We start from the raw sequence: 23,132 nt of genomic DNA, 5'->3' as shown, positions 1-23,132 counted from the left end.
GCCTTGTCGGGAATATGAATTAGAGGGTACACGTGCTGCTGCGACTTGCAAACCTCACTACTACTGGAATGGTGCAAAGATTAAAGCTCATTGTGTTGATGGAAAGTGGGAGAACGTTATGAAATGTCTACCAAGTAAGTACATGTACTATGTGTTCGGCCAGACTATGTTAAATTTCAGCTAGTTCTGAACAGCTGTTATGGAGATCTTCTTGAAGAAGATATCTTTGGCCTCCCAAAGATCGCCATGATGACCGGTCTTCTGATACCTGCAATGTTATGGAGATACCTTCTAACAAATCCATTAAAACATTCGCATTTATAATACTAGCTGTCGCCCGCGATTTAGCTCTTAATTTAAAAGAAGTCAAAAAGTGTCCTATTTGTTCTTCCAGACTATGTTCTATGTGTGACAAATTTCATTAACATCCGTTGAGCCGTGCCCAAAATATCTTCAAACAAACATCCATCATAAAATTCTCATTTAACATTGGTAGAGCGAGCTTTAACATCTTCGCACGAATCGTTTCGTCCGGTGAAATACCACGACCATACAGAAGACACGCCTCAAGTGGAAGCAATTCCGCGTTTCGTCTGATGAGTATGCGTCCCGGAGCCCTAATTTAGTCCTTTTTCCCTTCCCACCTTTTTTCTTATAAGGAAAGGATGGGAAGTGGAAGTGGACTTTCCGGATGAGAGGATGCATGGGAAGGGAAAATATTTTCTTTCTGTGCATCCTCTCCTCCGTCGATTAAAGTTAGGCAACGCATATGCAATTGCGTATGTTTATGGGTTGCCGCTTCGCTATTTAAGCGATTTCAGGTGACCGCTCGCTCGTTTGCCACCTTATGATATAAAAAATTTATAATATTAGTAATATTAAGACTCATGTTATATTTTATTTAGACTGCGGTACTGTAGTAGATAAAAGTACGGAATTAGTAATTGGGGGTAAAGTGGCTGTAAGGGGGGAGTTGACTTGGCACGCGGGTATATATAAACTCTCACCGGATGCGAGACAATATGACCAGATCTGTGGAGGATCACTTATAAGAAGAAGCACTATTGTCTCTGGTAAGTTTATCAAGATATCTATTCACTAGCTGTTGCCCGCGACTCCGTCCTCCCTAAGTTATTAGTAGCCTATGTGTTCTTCCAGACTATGTTCTATGTGTATGCCAAATTTCATCAAGATCCGTTCAGTCATTCTGGACATACCTTTAAACAAACATACATCTAAACATTCGCATTTATAATATTTGTAAGAAGATTAACAAGAGTTTCGGTGGCTCAGGGGTCAAGCACTTGACTTGTAATCTGCAGGTCCTGAGTTCGAATCCCGCCACGTAGCAATATGTTTTCTGACTTCCGATTTACATATGTATATTTAACCGATGTTACGGTGAAGGAAAACATCGTGATGCTGCACATATCTGAGAAAGTCAATGATATGTGTGAAGTCACTGCACTTGGTCAGCGTGGTTGACTATGGCCTAATCACCTTTAACTTAGGGTAGGCTCCGAGACTCTCAGTGGGGACGTATAGTGAGCTGATGATCCAATAAAATGTGTACAACAGTGATACATACTAAAAAAAGAAAAAAAAAATGTTAAATGAACAAACCAAAAGTCTGTGCCTCTTTACGTGTATTAATTAGTTTTTTCAATTTGTGTAAGTAGGTGCAGAAAATATCAAGGGTTGTCTTTTCCTATTTAATTCATTGTATGTCGTCTAATCTCATCTAATCTAATCTGATGTCATCTAATCTAATATAATCTAATCTCAGCTGCTCATTGCTTCTACGATGACAACAATGAGGCGTTACATCCAGCGAAAAACTTCGCAGCTGCCCTCGGTAAAATATATCGCTCTTGGGGCGACACAAGAGATAAGGATGCTCAGAAAAGATATGTAAGTACAAAAAATACAAAAAATATTTTTTCTTCTGTTTGTACCTAGATGGCGTTGTCCTTAATTTGTTATTAATAGATGTTAGCACTTGACTTGCAATCTGCAGGTCCTGGGTTCGAATCCCACCATGTACCAATGTGTTTTTCCATTTCCTATTTACATATGTACATTTATCCCATGTTACGGTGAAGGAAAACATCGTGATGCAACACATATCTGAGAAGTAACACAAAGATATGTGTGAAATCACTGCACTTGGCCAGTGTGGTTGACTATGGCCTAATCACCCTTAACTTAGGGTAGGCTTCAAGCCCTTCGGTGGGGACGTATAGTGAGCTGATGAATATATATACGGACGGGTCGACGCAGCGTAGGTAGGCCTCACACACGATGGACCGATGACCTGGTCAAGGTTGCGGGAGTGCATGCGGGCGGCACAGGACCGGCCATTGTGGCAATCGATGGGGGGAGGCCTACATCCAGCAGTGGACAAATTCAGGCTGATTATGATGATGATGATGAATATATACTAGCTGTCGCCTGCGATTCCGTCTGTACTTAATTAAAAAACTTAATTCCCTATGCTATATGTTCTTCCAGATTATGTTCATCAATGCCAAATTTCAGACAGATCCATTCTGGCAGATCTAACAAACATCCATACATTCATACATTCACATTTATAATTAATATTAAGTACGACGCAATCAAGGTTTAACAAAAACAAAACTTGTAGTTATTAAATCATTTTTAACCAGGTTAAAAACATCCACATACCAGAGACGTACAAAGGTCGAGAGAACAACCACCAGGACGACATAGCATTAGTAATAGTAGACAAGCCATTCACTTATACTTCATACATACGACCGGTCTGTCTAGATTTCAAGTTAGATTTTGAAATGGGCCAACTACAACCTGGTAATATGGGAAAGGTATTTTCACTTCTAGTAATTTCATTATATATGAGGTCTTATTTATCTTTACAGTTATGAGGTTCATTAGACCTCACATTTGGTTGATTTAAATAGATATTTCATTTTATGTTCTTATACAATTATAGCTAAGTATTAAAACACGCGGAACTCTTTAACAGTGGTAGAGCGAGCTTTAACATCTTTGCACGAATTGGCTCGTCTGATGAAATACCACGACCATACAGAAGGAAGGCGTCAAGTGGAAGCTATTCCGCGTACAGTCTGATGAGTGTGCGTCCCGGAGGCCTAATTTAGTCCTCTTTCCCTTCCCATCCTTTTTCTTATAAGGAAAGGATGGGAAGTGGAAGTGGACTTTCCGGATGAGATGCATGGGAAGGGAAAATATTTTCTTTCTGTGCATCCCCTCCTCCGTCGATTAAAGGCAACGCATATGCAATTGCGTATGTCTATGGGCTGTCACTTCACTATATCAGCGATATCAGCCACTCGCTCGTTTGCCACTTTATGATATGAAAAAATTGATTTAACAATATGTTTATACAGAGATTTGAGTCTCAGAAATCAACGATAACTCTGTTTATCTGTTCTCGAAATTTCTTTTTAAAAAGGGGTATAATTTTTTATCAATAAGGTTGCCGGTTGGGGTATGAAGGATACATCCGGGCAAGCATCTGATGTTCTTAAAGTGGTAGAGTTACCTGTAGTCGACTTCAAAGTGTGCTGGGATCGTGCACCATTTGATTTTAAAGCTTCAATCACTTCAAATAAATTTTGCGCTGGTTATTACAATGGTAAGTGTGACAAAAAATGCCAAAAACTTGATCGATTAAGGAAAAAATTATTTACATATATGTTTTGTTTGGTTTTGGTAAAATTTAAAATGTTTTGCTAAAAAAGCTATCTGTTAAAAAAAATACTAGTAGCCTATGCGTTCTTCTAGACTATGTTCTATTTTTTTTATCATTTTTTTATTGAAAATTTTAGCAGTTTATTTTTGTAAATTTACTAATATTTCTTTAACCATTCCAACTAGGCTCTATGCTTGTGCTAGGATATGGTTTACGACAATAGTCGAATGTCGGGATTCGAACCCCCGACCTCGCAATCGGAAATCCGTACCCTTAACCATTAGGCTATTGATCCTTTCAAATGTCATGTATGTATGCCAAATTTCATCGAGATCTATGCAGCTGTTTTGGAGATAACTTCTAACAAACATATGCATAAAATAAACATATGCATAACATTGAAAGAGGATATGCGTAAGAAGGGGGTAGACTCGGATATGACGGCTGATAGAGATGTATGGAGGAGTAGTACATACTGTGCCGACCCTCGATAGGAATAAGGGCAGGTTGATGATGATGAAACATCTTTTCAAACATTCGCATTTATATTAGTAAGATTATTCCACGATATGTTACAATAAACAAAAAATAAATCATGACATGTAATTTGACATTTCTCGGTTCCTACGTAAAATAACATAACTCAATTTGTCCAATTTTTTTCTCTCAGGTACAGCTCTCTGTCAAGGCGATAGTGGCGGTGGGCTATCATTTCCTTCTGAGGAATCCTCTGTCATCAGATATTATTTACGTGGTATTGTGTCAACTTCACCGGCATCAGTTGACCAGGATTTATGCAATGCCATGACCGTCACTACTTTCACGAAAGTCACATTGCAAGAGGCTTTCTTTAGTGAATATCTACATGAAGAATATTAGATTTGATATCTCACTCATTCTATATGAAGAAAAAAGAGATGACCAATTAGAGTACATTTTTGGGTATTATTTTTTAGGTTATTTATTTAACTAGCTGAATAATGAAAAAATATGTAAAAAAATTGTCTCGTGGCGATGAAGATTTTTTTACTTTTTTTAATTTTTATCATAATTTGTAATTTTGATTCTTTCCTTCATGCAAAACAAAATAAGTCTGGTCGCAATTGCAAAAAAATGTAAAAAAAAGTCAATAAAACACAGCCCGTAATTTTTTTGGATTGAGTTATAATATTGTGCTCTGTTATATGTCTGTATCGAATGTTATGTAAATCCGTTTAACTCTAGAGTCGGTCCCTCATGGTTGAGGATCGTGGTCAGCATCAGGGTTAGTTCTGGAGTAGACGATTCGTTTCTAGTGACATAAATTCAAACATATAAAAAAATCTCATTTACAATGGAGTATATAATAGTAAATAATCCGGCACTATTAAAAACCCGTGCCGGATTATTGGAATGTTCGAATTACTGGTTCACAGTAAGTCATAGGTAATGTAAAATTTTATTATTGTTATCTAGTTTTTGAGGTTAGACTGGTAGTCGACAAGGGTCAAGAGAGACGTGGCTGGGGATGCCGGATTATTGGATGTGCCGATCTATTGAAGTGCTGGATTACACTATACTGTAATTAGAACTTTGTCAAATAATTTATATCTCTTACTTCTTTTTAAGTTTAATTCTTAAAAGTAGAAGTTTTATTTCCCTCGTATACGAGATATTTGTTTCATATGAATGTCACCAAGTTATACTTTTCTAGAGTCTTTACAAATTGTCTAGACATTACTATCGGTTGTTTACAATTTACCGGTAACATTGTGTTTTCCCGGGTATCGATTTCAAGTCCGACCTAATTATCGCGACTCCTTGCATGACTAAACCATGGCAACTAACTTCGACACGCAATACAAATACATAAATTGTAGCTAAAATACAAAAAAAAAACTAAAATTAAGTATAAAATTTTATTTAAATAATTAAATGTTACATTATTATAGTTACGATTAATAATTTTCATCGTAAGTTCATTGACAAAATTAATTTAAAAATTTAATTTTTTAAGTTATAAACTTCTCTTTTGAAGTATTTTCTAGTTAGGTTTCTGCCAACCCATTCTACCTTTTCCTAATACAATCATGACCATGTCATCAGTTCCACCATCAGGGTCGGGGGAGACGCGCGCTGAACGTTTTCTAGGAGTGCCTATCAATAACATAAAACATATTAAAATATATAAAAGTTACAAATAACTAGTTGAAGCCCGCGTTTTATTTCGCACGAAACAAAAATAAAAATTAATAAGTAGTCTATGTGTTCTTCCAGACTATGTTCTACATCGATTCTTGATCCATGCAACCGTTCTAGAGATACCTTCTAACATCCATCCATCTAAACATTCGCATTTATAATATTAGTAAGATCATTCTACTCTTCATGAATTTAATAAATGGCCGCGTACGCATCACGTTCTGTTTATTTCATTTAAACGTTGGAATAAAATCAAATATTTAGTTTTAAAAGTCAGAGATGTAACAAAAACTAAGCTTTCTATAGACAGTCACTTACGTCCACTCCTTTCTTGATGCTAGGTGTGCGATAAAGACGAACTATACGCTCGTCGCAGGAGAGAGCAGGACGCCAATATCACATGTAGAACTGCCACCGACGCATATATGCTCGCCTGGTACTTTTGAAGCCATATTGTTATAGTTTCTTGACAATTCTGAAGAAATTATGTTCACTTTTTAAAAATAAAAAAATACAATAAGCAAGAAAGAGTATGGAATAAGTTTGAATTGGTTTTAACCGTTTTTTCAATGGATTAGCTGTCGCTCGCGACTCCGTCTGCGCGGAATTAAAAAAAAAACTTAAGTAGTCTATGTGTTCTTCCAGACTATGTTCTATATGTATGCCAAATTTCATAGAGATCTGCTAAGCCATTCTGAAGATAACATCCAAGCTTTAAACATCCATCCATCCATCTAAACATTCGCATTTATAATATTAGTAAGGAATAAGATAAGGTTATTTCTTGAAGAAGACAGTTTCTGTTTTGTTCTAAATTAAACTCGCCCGGAAATAATTCTGAAAGAAACGGCAGTTAATTCTCGTATAAGTTCGAATCTTCACCCCTCTCAGCGTCAAAATCAATTAAGCACAAAACTTTACACTTTATAGCCTGTCCATGTATAATCAGTGGTACAAAAGTATAAAAGGGCTCAAGAAAAAGATAATTGGTAAAAGAGGTCGCTAGAGAATGGCTAATAGGAATAAAAATTCATCATCAAACCTTGGTATACGTCATCTTTGCAGAACAATTGTTTGGATATCCATTCACGCCACAGCACGACCATGGGGGTAGAATCTGGTCTGCACTAGACCTATGGATTATTTTGTATAATTAAAAAAAACGGGAAACACGACAGACTTTACCAACATAACTCAGGGCTTAAACATTTGACTTGCAATCTACAGGTCCTGGGTTCGAATCCTCCCATATACTATTGCGTTTTAAATTTACATATGTACATTTATCCGATAGTGTGAAGGAAAACATCGTGATGCACATATCTGAGAAGAAATTCAAAGATATGTGTGAAGTCACTAGGCCAACATTGAGTATGACCTTTTTTTTTCTTCCAGAGAGGAATGAAATGCTTTACGCATACTCCGCGCCCCGGGGGGGACGCGGTAGTTATGTGGGATTCTCCTCCATAGCGGAGGCATACCCACTAAACCTCTCTGTTCCTCCAACGAATCGGGACCGAACCACGGGCACGCTTTCGCTCTCGTCCGCGATCAACATTGACTATGACCTAGTTAACTTAGGATAGGCTCCAAAACCCTCAGTGGGTACGTTACGGTACGCATAGAAATTCTATCACCCTACAACCAGTCGGGCAAAAAAGGTGGGCAATTTTGTTGAATACTTACGTATAATTCTGATCACAACAATGAAATGCGAGCCTCAACGCATGAGTTATTTGACCGTCTTCAACTTGAATACCTTTCTGTAAGAAAAATGCATAATATGTAAATTCCAAAATTTTTAATCGTAATTTATATCATATTTCTTACTAATATTATAAATGCGAATGTTTGGATGTATACAAAGATGTCTGTTAGTAGATATCTCCAGTACAGCTGAACGAATCTTGTTGAAATTTGGCACAGATGTAGAAAATATTCTGGAAGAACACATAGGTTACTAACTAAGTTTTATTTTATTCCGCGCTGATGGAGTCGCGGGCAAAAGCTACGAGTAGTTCTACATAATCTTAACAATGCCATCTAGTGACAAAAAAAACAATTATTTTTTTCAACTCACCTCTATTAAATTTGATGTAAAGTAGAAAATAATTGCACATTCCAAAAGTAAAAGTAGAAACACAAGTATTGAGTACTAAAACAAAAAAATACATGTTACTAAAATTATAAATGCGATCTTTTTTAATATAAGGCAAACGAGTAAGCGGTCTTAAATCGCCGAAATGGGGAAGCGAGCGCCCAGAGACATCCGCAGTTGCAGATACGTTGCCTATCTTACATTCGACGGAAGACGGGACGCACGGAAAGAGAATATTTCCCTTACCTATGCGTCACGTCGTCCGTCAAATCCGACCCCCTTCTCATCCTTTGCTTATGTGAAAAGGGTGGGAGAGGACAAGACTCCGCGTTGGAAGGTATCTCGAGTAGGGCTGCGTGGATCTTGGTGAAATTTGGCATATAAAACATAGTCTGGAAGAACACATAGACTACTATTTTTTAAAAGCGCGGACGGCAGCATCAACTTGTTTTGGGTTTTAGAAATCGACTCTACTTACCATAAATAAGAGAAACTGTGAACAATATATAGCGCCATAAAATCCCATGAAAGATATAAAGAAAAAGAAAATAGCTAGAAGAGATAACGCTATTCCTAATTGTACGTCCAAAAACTCTTTAGGAAATAGCACCTGTAATAAAAGCAAGCAATTACAAAAAAATGACTATCACCCAGGGCACTGACTTATAAATACACTGGCTATAAGACGTTGTATTTTGTGCCTCTTTGATTTACGCCATTTCGACGCTGAAGGTAGCGGTTTGTAGAAGTGGTGTTGATACGAACTAATATAGATAGAATTGTCAAGTGACATGAACAGATGTGAATCGGAACAAAGTAACAGCTGTAATTTCGAAACAATAGCCTATCCATTTATAGAGAACAGTATATTAGGGTCTACGAGAAAATATTATACGTCGGAAGCTTAGTAGTTAGGGCAAACATCGTCACATATCTATGAAGAAATTGAAAGATTTTAAATTCAAAAATTAAGGCAACGAAAGGCGTGATTGACTAAATACTGGTTACGATGAACCTAATCTAATTTTAGTAATATAAATGCGAGAGTTAAGAAAGGATTTGGATGTTAGAAGGTGTCTCCAGAACTGCAGCATAGATCTCGCTGAAATTTGGCATACATATAGAACATAGTCTGGAAGAACACATAGACTACTTATTAAGTTTCTTTAACTTCAGCGCTGACGAAGTTTTAAGCGACAGTTTTTCTATAAATATGTAATTCGAATATCGACTATCATGACACATTGACCTGGATATTCTAATAAAACATAATTCTATCATATCCTTACAAATGATTACCAATAGTACATGATATTAAGGGTAATTGCCTTGTAATAACCGTTTATAATGACACTAGCCAGCCTCGACTCAGTCCGCGCGTCTTTAAAAAAAACTTAATTAGTAACCTATGCGTTCTTCCAAACTATGTTCTACATCTATGCTAAGTTTCAGCTAGATTCCTTTACCTCTTCTGGTGATATTATCTAACAAACATCCATCTAAATATTCGCATTTGATGACGCCCACTGCTGGTCTGGATGAAATCAATACAATGTTTAAGTTCACATCGTGCCTGGTACCGATGTCACAAGATTTGATAGACTTAAAATAACCCAATGTTATTCTGGGTTTCTAAGACAAAAATCACCGTTTTAAATACATCGTTATTCCTGTCATTTGACATGTTTGGCATAACAATATGTTTTAAACTGTGATTAGGTAGATTAACTAAAATCTGCTAATATTATAAACAAAAAGTATTAACTATATTTCCTTTTCATCATAGCCTAAATTTGTCCACTGCTGAACGCAGGCTTCCTACGTTGCGTCGACCTATCCGTTGCCGCCTAAGACTCTTCGGTCCCATCGGTCGTCAGTTCTGCGGGCAATGTGGCCGGCCTATAGATTGAGGTTTGCAATTCTTCGGGCAATCTCTTAAGGTAAGGAAAAACTACGGCATTTTATTGTAACAGAACGAGTCGCTCATATATTATAATGTATCCTTTCATAAACCACAAAGGCTATGGAAACTATGCTTTTACCAAGAAATGCTTAAAAATCTTTTTAGAAATGCTTAAAAAAATCTTTAGTGTATATTCACCTTTATATTAACCAAAAATTTAGGAAGGCTCACTATACATCCCCACTAAAGCTCGGAGCCTACCCTAAGTGAACTAGGCCATAGTCAATGCTGGCCCAGTGTGACATATCATAAGAGGTGGCAAACGAGCGAGCGGTCACTTGAAATCGCTGAAATAGAGAAGTGACCGTTGCCCATAGACATACGCAATTGCATATGCGTTGCCTACCTTTAATCGACGGAGGAGAGGATCCATAGAAAGAAAACATGTTCCCTTTCCATGCATCCTCTCATCCGGTATGTCCGCTTCCACTTCCCATCCTTCCCTTATAAGAAAAAGAGTGGGAAGGGAAAGAGGACTAAATAAGGCCTCCGGGACACACACTCATCAGACGAAACGCGGAATTGCTTCCGCTTCACGCCTGTCTTCTGGTCGTGGTATTACACCTGGCGAGCTGGGCCAATTCGTGCGAAGATGTTAAAGCTCGCTCTACCACTGTTAAACTTCACACATCTTTAAATTTCTTCACAGATATTTTGCATTAAACGTCGGATAAATGTACATATGTAAATCGAACACATTGGTACTTTTCGGGATTTGAACCTAGCTTACCTTGATAACAGGACTGCCGTTACTATGGATATAAAAAGATAGACTATCCGGAGAAGAAATCATCCATAGACTTAACGCAAATAATGTACAGCAGAAAATCTGTAACAGAAATAAAAATTATTATAAATTAAAAAATGAAAAAAGTATTTTTAGCCAAAAAATAATAGGCTGAAAGGACTAGTCGTTTATATATAAAAAAAAACATTGTACTGCACTGGCTGTAAGACGTAATATTTTGTGCCTATTTCAAAAATTACTTACCATAAAAATTAAATTAGTCAATATTAATATAGCGGCTGCTACTTGAGACATTTTTTTAGTCTTCTTCCCCATATTTGTTAGTGAAATTATTTTAAAAATGAATTTTATTCCATTTAGTATTAAGATGATGCTATAAAAAAATTCGTTATCGTCTTTTGCTAAAAAGGTTCTAAATTTTTTTTCATTCTTGTTTTACTCTGTTTAAATTACATTTTTAATTTTTAGTTGACACTGTAACCGCAACCTTATTTCCGCGTTGTATTCCTATCTCGCCCTAACATGTGAAACCAGAACGAGACAGAAGATGCGTGACGTGACAAACACAAAGGTATGCTTTTATTAATTCAACAGTGGGGTCGATGAAATTCTCAATTTATTATTTAAAAGGTAATTTTTTTATTAGACTGTCCTATTCTAATAATTCTCTTTGTCCCATTTATTTACTAGTGGGTCTAATAATTTAATGCCAGTATGTGTAATTATGGAGAATTAAAAAAAAAATCAATATACATTTACGAAAAAATAGGCAATTGAATTATTCCAATAATAAATTAGAATTAATGTATAAAAGAAATATAATTTAACACTTTTTCATTCAATTTAAATTTATATTTAAAATAAAAATTATTTTAACCTTTTTGATAAAAAGTATTCACAAGTTTCTAAACGTCACTGACAATTTCCCGCCCTTTATTAACTCTATGAAACATTTCACGCGTACGATGTAACTTTTTTTTTAAATTCCGTGCACGTCACATCACCGTCGAGTCATACGTCCAACTGAAGACTGAATAGAAAAGCGAAATCCCTGACCTAATAAACATATTTAAGGGTATGATTCTATTAAAATATGTATTTTGTACTGTATTAGGATTTTTACTATAGTCAGTTTGAGATGAATTTAGCCAGTAATATGGAGTGAACAATTTTTTTTTGCACAAACCTCAGATTTTATTGTTAAAAAAAAAATTATAAAAGCAATGAAATTTTCCGATTATATTGTAGGTTTCACATCTTTTTCTGCTTATATCATATTACTAGCTATCGCCCGAGTCTCCGCCCGCGTGAATATATAAAAAATACTTAATTAGTGTAGCCTATCTGTTCTTTCAGACTATGTTTTATTCGTATGCCAAATTTAATCTAGATCCGTTCAGCAGTTCTAGAGATATCTTCAAACATCCATCCATCCATCCACATCATATCCATCTAAACGTTCGCATTTATAATATTACTAAGTTAAATAAAAAGCAGCTCTTCAAGGCATAAATTCGAAAAAAAAAGTCAGTCTCCTGGCTATAAGCAACCTTCTCACCAATTTTTAGGCATATCGGTAAAGCCGTTCTTGAGTTATAAATAGTGTGACTAACACGACTTTCTTTTATATATATAGATTTTTATTTGTTAAACATTCAACAAATTTAAAAACATAAATATAACGCTACCTTCTTATTAATATTATAAATGCGAATGTTTGGATGTTTGTTAGGTGTCAGAAACTCCATAGATCTCGCTGAAGTTTGGCATAGATGTAGAACATAATCTGGAAAAACACATAGACTATAAATTAAGTTTTTTTTTTTAATTACGCGCTCACGTCGCGGGTGACAACTAGTAACATTATAAGTAAGGAATATAAAATCAGAATTCTCGTTTTCTTTATAATGAATAAAATAAAAAATTATCCGCTTCTCTTACTAATGTGTCCTATACATTAGTGATGTAATAAGTCTTTATTCCGCATAGAATATAAAACAAAAGTTTTTTTTTTTTTGTGCAGGCATGTTTTTTTTCTATTTTTTTATGCAAGCGCCCATAGACAACCACAAAAAGATGCATTGTGTATAACATAGGAGAGGGTTTACGAGATTATTTTTCTCTTTAATAAACACCAGCTTTTGCTCGCGACTTCGTCCGCCAATGTCTTTCCAGACAGTTCTACGTCTGTGGCAAATTTCAGCGAGATCCATGCAATCTGGAGATACCTTCAAACAAACATATATCCATCTAAACATTCACATCTATAATATTAGTCAGATTACTAAGGTGATAGAACATAAGATGAAATATGTAAACAATCGAGTTCTATTTTATGGCATTTTTTCGCGTACAAGTTAAAGTAATACCCCTATTCTGGAAGTTTGTGTTTAGGTTTACCAAATACCCCGTTTTCTTAACTTACATGATCCAATATTAGTTATAAAGTCATTATCACTGTCATTCTGATTCTGACCTCATATAACCTGTTTCAAAGAACATCTTCCTGAGTTGCCATGTGAATAAATTTGCAAGAAAATTGGGATATAATAAAAAAAAATTATCGCGAGTTACGTAACCACCAGTTCCATACCACCAGCACCATATCTCAAAAGAACTTGTGCGTTAAAATAATTAATTAAATAAAAAATGTACAATAATAATACAAGATATTTTTTTATCTTACTAATATTATAAATGTAAATGTTTGGATGTATGGATGAATATTTGTTAGAATGTATCTCCAGTACATGCATGGATCTGTCTAAAATTGATCTTAGGTGTAGAGTATACTACGAGTACCACGGCTACTAATTAAGTTTGTTTACTATTTCACACGAACGGAGTCGCGGGCGACGGCTAGTATTATCTAATACACAATTAAAATTATGTAAAACTAACGGTCGACAGAGACATCGTCCGCGAGGAATTAAAAAAAAATAATAAGTAGTCTATATGTTCTACCAAACTATGTTCTATATGTTTGGAAAATTTCATCGAAATCCGTTCAGCCGTTCTGGAGATACCTTCATACATCCATCTAAACATTCGCATTTATAATATTAGTAATTTAAAATGTTTCCCTTAATTCAACATTACGATAAATATGAAATATGTAAACAGAAAATCTTACCTAACAAAGTAAATTAAAACGATACAGCCAGTGGCTATTTACAAATTAAAAAAAAAATAAGTCGCATAAAAATCATTTGAGGAAAAATATGATCATTCACCTAGCAATACAATCAGTACGCTCGGGTTTCCCGAACTGGAAACACGTATTTATATTACAGATATATTTTAAATCTGTTTATTCAATTTAAAAATAATCTTAAATGATTTTTATGAAATTATGTCGTTAAACGTGTAACCTTCAAGTGTCCGCCATATTGTTTTTACTTATATTTTAAATTTAGTGTGTAATTGTTTTGTTTCGAAGTTTGAATATTCTTTAGTGTTTTAATTACAAATGGCTAAACTGTACTACAGTTTTTGGAACGTGTTTTTTCTTGTTTTCGGTGAGTTATTCTTTGAAATAAAGTTTTTTTTCTTATTACAGCTTCATTTAGCATTAAAAGGCGATAAATAAAAGAGTTTATGCCTACCATGTTGTTAAAGTTATAAACGCACTGTTTTCAGTATATGCTTCTCTATTAGATTCAAAAAATCATCGCCGGCGACTCTGTCCGAGCGGGATTACATATATTAAGTAGACTATGTGTTCTTACAGACTATGTTCTGTATGTATGCCAAATTGCAATGAGATCCATGCAACCGTTTTAGAGATACCTTCAAAAAAACATCCATCCATCCATACATCTAAACATTCACGTAGTAAGATTTGTAGTTCATACGTAGATTGTTATAGAATCTACATCTTACTTCTTACTAATATTATAAATGCGAATGTTTAGATGGATGGATGTTTGTTTGAAGGTATCTCCGGAACGACTCCACGGATCTTGTTGGAATTTAGCACAGATATAGAACACATAGGTTACTTAGTGAGTTTGTTTTTAACTCCGCACAGACGTTGTCGCGGGCAGTAAATTTATTTAATGAAAAGAAAATGACTATCCAATAGCATCAATACAAGCATTAATATAAACTCAATATTATAAATATTCTATTAAAGTTCATTTATCAAAATTAATATAAAAAGAACTGAATGACAATTGTTACACTAATTTCGTCAGGGGAATTACCACGAAGCTACGTAATTACAATAATGACGACTAAAACCTTTGACTATAAAGAAACGGACTAAACACAGCCAGCGCGCTACCTTTGTAAAAAATACTGTTATTATACTTTTAACTAAACGTGAGATAAATGTAACTAATCATAGGTTTCTAAGAGCAAAACTCAGTTTAAAAGATTCAACTCTGATTTGTCAAAGATTAATGACAGGGATGACGATATGTTTTATACTGAGGTTTTGGTATCAGAAACCCATGGTAAAGGTAAAAGTGTAGTATAATTAGGTGACTAACTTATGACAGGGCTGCACGCGCCTTTTTGTACGTGTAATTTCGCGTCGCCTAGAAACTTGAAGCCGCAAATTTAGCTCTCAAATAGAACACTTTACGCTAAAAAAAAACTAGTAAATGAATGATGACACTATTTGACTTTTCTCTATTTATTAAACGTTGGATAGAAAGTTCTTACTAATATTATAAATGCCAAAAATTTAAGTGGAAGCATGTTTGTTAGAAGGTATCTCGGGTACGGCTTAACGGATCTTGATATTTCGCAAATAGAACATAGTCTGGATGATCACATAGGCTATTTATTAAGTGTCACGGGCGACAGCTAGTCTTTCAATGTAGCCTTAAATCTAATTTCAGTAATTTATTTAAAATAATATTATTACCGGATCCTGTCTTTCAAGGTCACGAATCTATAACTGGTTAATACCCATCTTCACAAATTATGTCTATGATTTTTAATCGTTATATAATTGATTTCGATTCAAGCTAAATTAAACTCTATTTCCTTTGTCTAAGATACAAATATGATTGACCTTATCACTTTTGGTTGGACAACGTATTTTGAATCTTATAGCTATTGAGAATAAGATCGAGTTTTTTATGCAGTTTGCTTACTTCTATAGTGTGGTTTTGAAATTATTATAAATGCTGGAATATGATAAATTGTTTTTTCGTTTAAAAAAAAATTATTAATTTCGGCAATAAAATCCACTGACGTCTATAAATGGTCTGGCTATAAGACGTAGTATTTTGTGCGTATATGATTTTTGCGATTTTGAAATCGGAACGAATTTAAAATCAGTTTCCAAGCAATCGCCTATCCATAGAGTACTGAACATTTTTCTTTATACCACGAATTTACTCCGAATAGTTTTTCGAATTCATATAAAGCGACTTATGGTGGTAGGGGTCGTTTTTTATTTACCTTTTAATTAAACCACTACCATTTAAACTCGATTTTGTTAAAAAAATCACGTATTTATTAATTCAAGTGAGTTCATTTGAGCGGAATTTAAATATTGTAGCCAAAAATATAACTTTCTTTATCTACCTTTCAAAATCAATATAACCGTTTCAAATATCAAACGGATGACAGACAGACAGACAAAAAAATCTATTTTCTATACCTACAGATTTTATCTATTGTATATATAAATGGGTTTTCCCTCTCTGGTACTCCCCTCGGTGTTTTTAATACGTCAGGATATTCACAACTAATTGTGAAATTCAAATCACTTGACACTCCGTCTCTGTTGTTTTCATGGAAAACGGACAGGATAAACTACGTAATAATCAGTAACTGACGTCCCCCTAACCTAGACCTAGACTTAGCTGGATCAACGGATGGTGACTACCAGATTTGGATGGAATATTATTACGTATCTCTAAGACAGCTTAATACATCTCGATTTACCACAGAATAGTCTGGAAGAACGCATAGAGTTTTGATTAATTTTAACGCAGACAGTGTCGCGGGAGCTAGTAGTATTGAACTAGTGATCGCCATGAGAGCGTCGGTGGCTCAGTGGTCAAGCACTTGACTTGCAATCTGCAGGTCCTGGGTTCGAATCCCGCCATGTACCAATGTGTTTTTCCATTTCCGATTTACATATGTACATTTATCCGATGTTACGGTGAAGGAAAACATCGTGATGCTGCACATATCTGAGAAGAAATTCAATGATATGTGTGAAGTCAACCAACCCGCACTTGGGCAGCGTGGTTGACTATGGCCTAATCACCCTTAACTTAGGGTAGACTCCGAGCCCCTCAGTGGGGACGTATAGCTGATGATGATCGCCCATCGGAGGAAATTGGAAAATAATTATTTTGTACACACACGAGTTTATTTTATCAATAGTTTTGCTCAGATTTATATGATCTTTGAACTTATAATCTTATCATTTTAATAACATTACTGTATCAATATAAACCAGTGGTTCCCAAACTTATTTTGTCTACTGCCCACTTTGAGAATAAATATTTTTTTAGCGCCCCCATATTTTCACATATTTAAAAACCACTATAAATTCAAATTAAATTAATTATTGTGACCTATATATGTATATTAACGGAGAATTGTAAAGGAAACTTTTACTATAACCCGCAACTTGAGACCTGCAGCGCACACAAGGGGGCGTTATCGCACACTTTGGGAAAGACTGATATAAAATAATAGTATTATAATATATAAAATATATATTCAAAGATATAAAACAGTGGTAGAGTCCGCATTAACATATACCAAAAAAAGTTTGTGTATACATAAACGTAGTGTTTGTCTCGAGCGTACACTCCATAAGTACAGTCAGCGTCATATAGATCGTCACAGACAAGATATGCAAATATATAGGTACACCAAAAGTATTCAATTATATCGGTACAACAAAAGTCCTCAAAATAATAGATACATTCACCCTGCTCAAATACATCGGTACATACACAGCGTCAAATATATGAGTACATGCAAGATGCTCATAAATATCGTAGCAGCCACAGCGTCATAAGTAACGAAGCAGTCAAAGTGCGCAAAAATATCGGTACATTTGACAAAATTGAACTCTATCTCTATATACTTGTGATACAATTTGGAATAAACTACTTCTGTTACATTCATTTGACACTTTGTATTAACATTATAGGTTGTCCGGAAAGTTCGTCCTGATTTTCGATATAAAGCTTACAATAGACTGTAGCTGAAGTGGATTCATTTTAGGATTTCCACCATTATCAAACGTCACAAAAATTTATATATTGTGAATAATTTCATTTCATTGGTTGAGATAAAAACTAATTTTTAAAATTTTATCCAATAATAAAAGACGTTTTAGGTATAGAGTCGTACCAATATAATTTAAAAACATTTCCAAAAATTTAAGAGAACAGGGTTTCAATTTTCCTTATAAAGCGGCACGAACTTACTGGGCAACCCAATATTTTTCTTCTCCTGTCATAACGCTTAAATATAAAAGTTTGTCATGCCGAATATGACAGATACGTATTAACTAATATCAAATTTTGCCTTGTCACAATATATATAATACTAGATTGGCGCAGTATTCTGGTATGTTTGCCGTAATATGTAAGTTTACCGGTTCGAATATCAGGCTACTTTTTTTTCATTTTATCAATCACGGGGTTATTTTTTCATAACCAGTAAAAATTTGGTAATGTAAAATTTTGCTCGACAATTTTTTTTTATAATTTTGGCTGTCGGGTAGAAAGAAATTTAAATAAAGTTAACAACAATTAGGTCAGACCATCGCCGGCGAAGTGAGTGGGCGGAGCGTGGATTGTCTTTGCGGGTTTTAAGAATGGTACGCGCGGAAACTATACGTACAAGTGTTATCTACATATGTGTGCGCGCCCACGCACACTGGAATGTTTATTGCAATCGACCAAAAATTTTATGTAGTTTGGATATTGACATTCAGTTTTTTTTCTTTGTTTCTTAAATATAATCAGTATCAGTAAAAGGTAAAAGTAAAAGTGTTATTTTTACCGATACAAGTTTAACAAACATGAGTAATAAACAAATTACATGTCAATAGCATCGTTTTATCTCCTTCATTTTTGTTTGAAATAGAAAAGTACTTTAACGGTCAAACTCAGTCCAAGGCAATATCAAAAAGTACCTAATAACTACGGCGATAGAGTTTAATTACATGTGCTTCGATATTAAAATTAAAAAGTTAAAATATCAAAAAAAAAAAATAGTTGCTTGGGATTTGAACCGCCGAACTTACGTACCAACGGCGGCGAACGGTAAGGCCACGAGACCAAACTAGCATATATGATGACAAACTTAAATTTGATGTTGGTTTTATCTACCTAATATCTGTCATCCGCGTCGAACACTTTTAGTAAATTTTGAAAAATGGTTTGATGCAAAGTGTCAAATGAATGTAACAGAAGTAGTTTATTCCAAATTGTATCACAAGTATATAGAGATAGAGTTCAATTTTGTCAAATGTACCGATATTTTTGAGCACCTTGACTGCTTCGTTACTTATGACGCTGTGGCTGCTACGATATTTATGAGCATCTTGCATGTACTCATATATTTGACGCTGTGTATGTACCGATGTATTTGAACAGGGTGAATGTATCTATTATTTTAAGGACTTTTGTTGTACCGATATAATTGATTACTTTTGATGTACCTATATATTTGCATATCTTGTCTGTTACGATCTATATGACGCTGACTGTACATGCCGGAGAGAAGGGACGTCAGTCGATGTCAGACCTTTGGACCGGCAACACGTGTCGGTACGTGAACGAGCCAAATATAACGCAACGAATGCTACAGTATGGAATGACTGTGTGAAAGAGGATATACGTAAGAAGGATTCAGATATGACGCCTGATAGAGATGTATGGAGTACATATTGTGGCGACCCTCTGCAGGATAAGGGAGGTTGGTGATGAGAGCCCGCTACATCTTCGCTCGAATTGGCTCAACCGGTGCACACGACCACAGAAGATGTGCCTCAAGTAGAAGCTATTACAACTACAGTCTGATGAGGGTAGTATCGGAAGCCTAATTTTAGTTATCTAACAGAGTAGAGGAAGCATAGGTACGGGAAATATTCTCTTTCTGTACATCTACTCTATTGATTAAAGATAACTGCAATTGCAAAAGGCATTAGGCGAATTTAGGTAGCCCCTTGTTATTTGCATCTTATGTATTTAAAAAATTTAATTGTCGATTTAAATTTATATTTCTCTTTGCAGTTACGAACCCAATTTTCACGGCTGTTGTAAGAGAAGAGGAAGGAACCTGCAGGTAATATTGCTGGCTGTCGCCCGCGGCTCCGTTCTCGCGACATTGATATACAGTAGTCGATTGTCAAACTGAATATGCATAACAAATTTCATATAAAACAGTCAAGCCGTTACCGAGTATAGTAACATTGTGACACGAGAATCTTACTAATATTATAAACTAGCTGTCGCCCGCGACTCCGTCCGCGTGGATATATAAAAAACTTAATTAGTGTAGCCCACCCATCCACATCACATCCATCTAAACATTCGCATTTATAATATTATTAAGTTAAATAAAAAGCAGCTCTTCAAGGGATAAATTCGAAATCCTATGTCCATCTCCTGGCTCTAGGCTACCTCCTCACCAATTTTCAGGCATATCGGTAGAGTCGTTCTTGAGTTATAAATAGTGTAACTAACACCACTTTCTTTTATAAATATATAGAAGATATATAGATGACAATGTATGGATGTATGTTTGAAGATATCTCTGGAACGGCTACATGAATCTCGATATAATATAGAACATAGTCTGAAAGAAATTATAGGCTACTAATTAAGTTTTTAATTCTACGCGGACGAAGTCGTGAACAAGATACAGCTTTTAGTAATAGAGGGATATTACGTTTTGAACGAGGATTTTAGTCTCAGAAACCCACAGTTAAAGCTTCAGTTAATATTAAGGTTTGTTCCAGTCCTGGTGAGGTACAATGCGGGGATTTATCATGTGTATCCACGGACAGGATATGCGACGGTCAACCTGACTGTCCTGATCGAGAAGATGAACAATTTTGTGATGGTGCCTCCCAATCGTATGTTATCAAGTTTACACTACCGAAACATGTTACTGTAACATATCATTTCTGAGAGAGAGAGAGAGAGAGAGAGATTGAGAATCTCTTACCCTACTAATTTAACAGGGTAAAGATTATCGTCCGTGTGAAGGGCTCGGAGACTACCCTAAGTTAACCAGGTCGTAGTCAATGTTGGCCCAGTGCAGTGCCTTCACACATATCTTTGACATTTCTTCTCAGATATGTGCATCACGATGCTTACCTTCACCGTAACATCGGATAAATGTAAATATGTAAATCGAAAAACACTAGTATATGACGGGATTCGAACACAGGACCTGCAGTTTACAAGGCTTAACCCCAGAGATTCGTTTCATATTCTTCTACAGAAGAATTTAGTTGTGTTTTTTTAATTGTCTTTGGTTACATATTTTAATTAAATTCGCCTAACTTAATGTATAATTTCTAGGCTCGTATCAACATGGAAGAGTGGGCATAAAAGATCTAGAAGGCAGGCGACTTCGAATTGTCGGTGAGTTTTTGTCTCAGTAAAATATTTGTTACAAAAATTACAGCGCGATATTGACGTCATTCTTTACTATTACAAAAAGATTTTTTTTTATATCGTAAAAAACCAGAAAGGTATTACATGCATTCGCCGAAATAGCGAAGCGACGATGTTTACAAACAAAACACGGAATTACATCTAATTGTCGCCAGTCTGTGGTAATACTCGTATTAAACTGATTTTGAACTGTTAGAGAAAAAATTTCCCGTCATAAATTTAACTAAATGTTTCCTTCACAAAGTCCCAGTAAAGTGTTTGATAACTAAAAAAAAAACTGATTTGCAATAATTACTGTCAAAATGTCACAACTTATTCATAGATTTTGTAACACCACCGACGTTATTTTACTTCCAATTAGCTTAATCTTAGATAGTGAAACAGGCCCTTAACACGTTAGCTGCCATGTCGGACTATATGACCGACAAGCTAATGTTTCAAACAGGCTGTGTCGGACTATGTGTCCGACACGCCATACTTGCATTCAACGCCTCGCTGTGGCTTTTTAATCGAATTGTTGTATACAGCGTGACTCCCAAGGTCCCATAAAGCTTATAAACAGCGGGTCAATTTTTTTCGTTTTTCGAAAAATCATTCTAGCAGCTAACGTGTTAATATATTATTTCTTAAAAGCGTATTCTTTTTTATAGTAAGAATCAATGGCCATGTCGGGACACAACTTGTATAAATTTCGACGGAAAATGTGATGGAATAATAAACTGTCCCGATGGAAGTGATGAGACGTACCCTCTTTGCAGATCTGAGAAGTAAGTAACTTTTTGTTTCATCATCATCAGCTCACTATACATCCCCACTGAGGGGCTAGGAGCCTATCCTAAGTTAAGGGTGACTAGGTCATAGTCAACAACGCTGGTCAAGTAAATCCGTACTTCACACATATCTTACTCACTTTTTGTTTACAGGACCTAAAACAGCTTGATTTTAAAAAGGTGTTCCTTTCGCATTCTCTCCAAAGGGTCCACCGCATTACAGGACGATAATTGTGACATTCACCCTAAAACAGCTTAATTTTAAAGCCATTTCATTTGAATTCTCTCCAAAGGGTTCATCCATAAATTACTTGTTATTATTCATTATGGGGGTTGGGAGGTGATCGAAATTATGTGTCAAGGGGCCGGGGATGGTTCCCAATTTTTTTAGAAATGCCTCAACACTTCGCCTTGTCGTCATTTTCTTATAAAATTTGTGACATCACATTAGCAAGGGGGGGTTTCAAATGTGTCCAGCCGTGTCAAGGACATGACATTTTCAAACATAATGTATTTACGTTGCTTAAAACGAAAATCCTTTTTTATCTACAATAGACTTATTCCAGTTCTTTTTCCAGATGCCAGAGTAACTGGTTCAGATGTACTTACGGTGCATGTGTGGATGGCACCGCTCCTTGCAATGGTATACAAGAATGTGCTGATAATTCTGACGAATTGCTACCTAGATGTAGAAATGAGACTGATGAAGTGTCGTAAGTAAACAATTATTTATCAAATATGTCCAGGCTTTTAAGGTCATATTCGACCCGACATACTATAGTGTCCAGATTTTGATGGTCATATTCGACCTGACATACTATAGCAACTAGACGACACTAGAGTTTATTGGGTCGAATGGGACCGTCAAATTCGAGTGTTGAAATATTTTAGAAGTTTCATGTGGCTTACATTTTATATTAGCTTCAACCGTTACGACGGGCCGAAAAGTCCTACAGTGTTAATGTCATTTCGTGGTGGTCAATTTAGACACTTCTTCTTCTTCTTCTTCTTCTTCTTCTTCTTCTTCTTCTTCTTCTTCCTCTTCTTCTTCCTCTT

The 23,132-nt window shown here is 35.4% G+C and overlaps 3 protein-coding genes across 3 annotated transcripts in view; 2 read left to right on the top strand and 1 right to left on the bottom strand.

Moving 5' to 3' along the window:
• Positions 1 to 1,606: 1,606 nt before the first annotated feature.
• On the top strand, positions 1,607 to 4,617 carry LOC106122753 (coagulation factor IX-like). The gene is made up of 5 exons (XM_013318840.1): positions 1,607 to 1,628; positions 1,787 to 1,911; positions 2,670 to 2,846; positions 3,481 to 3,640; positions 4,368 to 4,617. The coding sequence occupies exons 1-5, from the start codon at positions 1,607 to 1,609 to the stop codon at positions 4,574 to 4,576; spliced, it is 693 nt and encodes a 230-aa protein (XP_013174294.1). The 3' UTR covers positions 4,577 to 4,617.
• A 1,071-nt stretch (positions 4,618 to 5,688) lies between these two features.
• LOC106122752 (23 kDa integral membrane protein) lies at positions 5,689 to 11,002 on the bottom strand. The gene is made up of 8 exons (XM_013318838.1): positions 10,973 to 11,002; positions 10,670 to 10,768; positions 8,455 to 8,586; positions 7,959 to 8,033; positions 7,565 to 7,641; positions 6,921 to 7,011; positions 6,197 to 6,353; positions 5,689 to 5,833 (listed from the first exon to the last, which is right to left on the bottom strand). Exons 1-7 carry the CDS (start codon positions 11,000 to 11,002, stop codon positions 6,216 to 6,218), a joined length of 642 nt encoding a protein of 213 aa, XP_013174292.1. The 3' UTR covers positions 5,689 to 5,833; positions 6,197 to 6,215.
• Positions 11,003 to 13,968: 2,966 nt separating this feature from the next.
• LOC106122806 (suppressor of tumorigenicity 14 protein homolog) overlaps positions 13,969 to 23,132 on the top strand; it is a 23,926-nt gene continuing 14,762 nt past the window's right edge. The window contains exons 1-6 of the mRNA XM_013318903.1: positions 13,969 to 14,205; positions 19,915 to 19,966; positions 20,643 to 20,759; positions 21,211 to 21,273; positions 21,957 to 22,073; positions 22,655 to 22,789. Of these exons, the coding sequence (XP_013174357.1) occupies positions 14,157 to 14,205; positions 19,915 to 19,966; positions 20,643 to 20,759; positions 21,211 to 21,273; positions 21,957 to 22,073; positions 22,655 to 22,789 (533 nt within the window). The 5' untranslated portion in view covers positions 13,969 to 14,156. The remainder of the gene's footprint in view (positions 14,206 to 19,914; positions 19,967 to 20,642; positions 20,760 to 21,210; positions 21,274 to 21,956; positions 22,074 to 22,654; positions 22,790 to 23,132) is intronic.

This window comes from Papilio xuthus, unplaced genomic scaffold, assembly GCF_000836235.2.
Source record: "Papilio xuthus unplaced genomic scaffold, Pxut_1.1 DF826776.1, whole genome shotgun sequence".
Taxonomy (NCBI): domain Eukaryota; kingdom Metazoa; phylum Arthropoda; class Insecta; order Lepidoptera; family Papilionidae; genus Papilio; species Papilio xuthus.
Note: the sequence above shows the minus strand (reverse complement) of the source record. Positions and strands in the feature narration are given on the sequence as shown.

Coding starts and splice junctions, on each gene's coding strand:
- LOC106122753 (XM_013318840.1), top strand. CDS start 1,607: ATGTTAAATGAACAAACCAAAA. Junction 1,629..1,786: donor GTTAAATGAACAAACCAAAA/GTCTGTGCCTCT, acceptor ATCTAATCTCAG/CTGCTCATTGCTTCTACGAT. Junction 2,847..3,480: donor AACCTGGTAATATGGGAAAG/GTATTTTCACTT, acceptor TTTATCAATAAG/GTTGCCGGTTGGGGTATGAA.
- LOC106122752 (XM_013318838.1), bottom strand. CDS start 11,002: ATGGGGAAGAAGACTAAAAAAATGTCTCAA. Junction 8,034..8,454: donor CACAGTTTCTCTTATTTATG/GTAAGTAGAGTC, acceptor TTTTTGTTTTAG/TACTCAATACTTGTGTTTCT. Junction 6,354..6,920: donor CAAAGATGACGTATACCAAG/GTTTGATGATGA, acceptor TAATTTCTTCAG/AATTGTCAAGAAACTATAAC.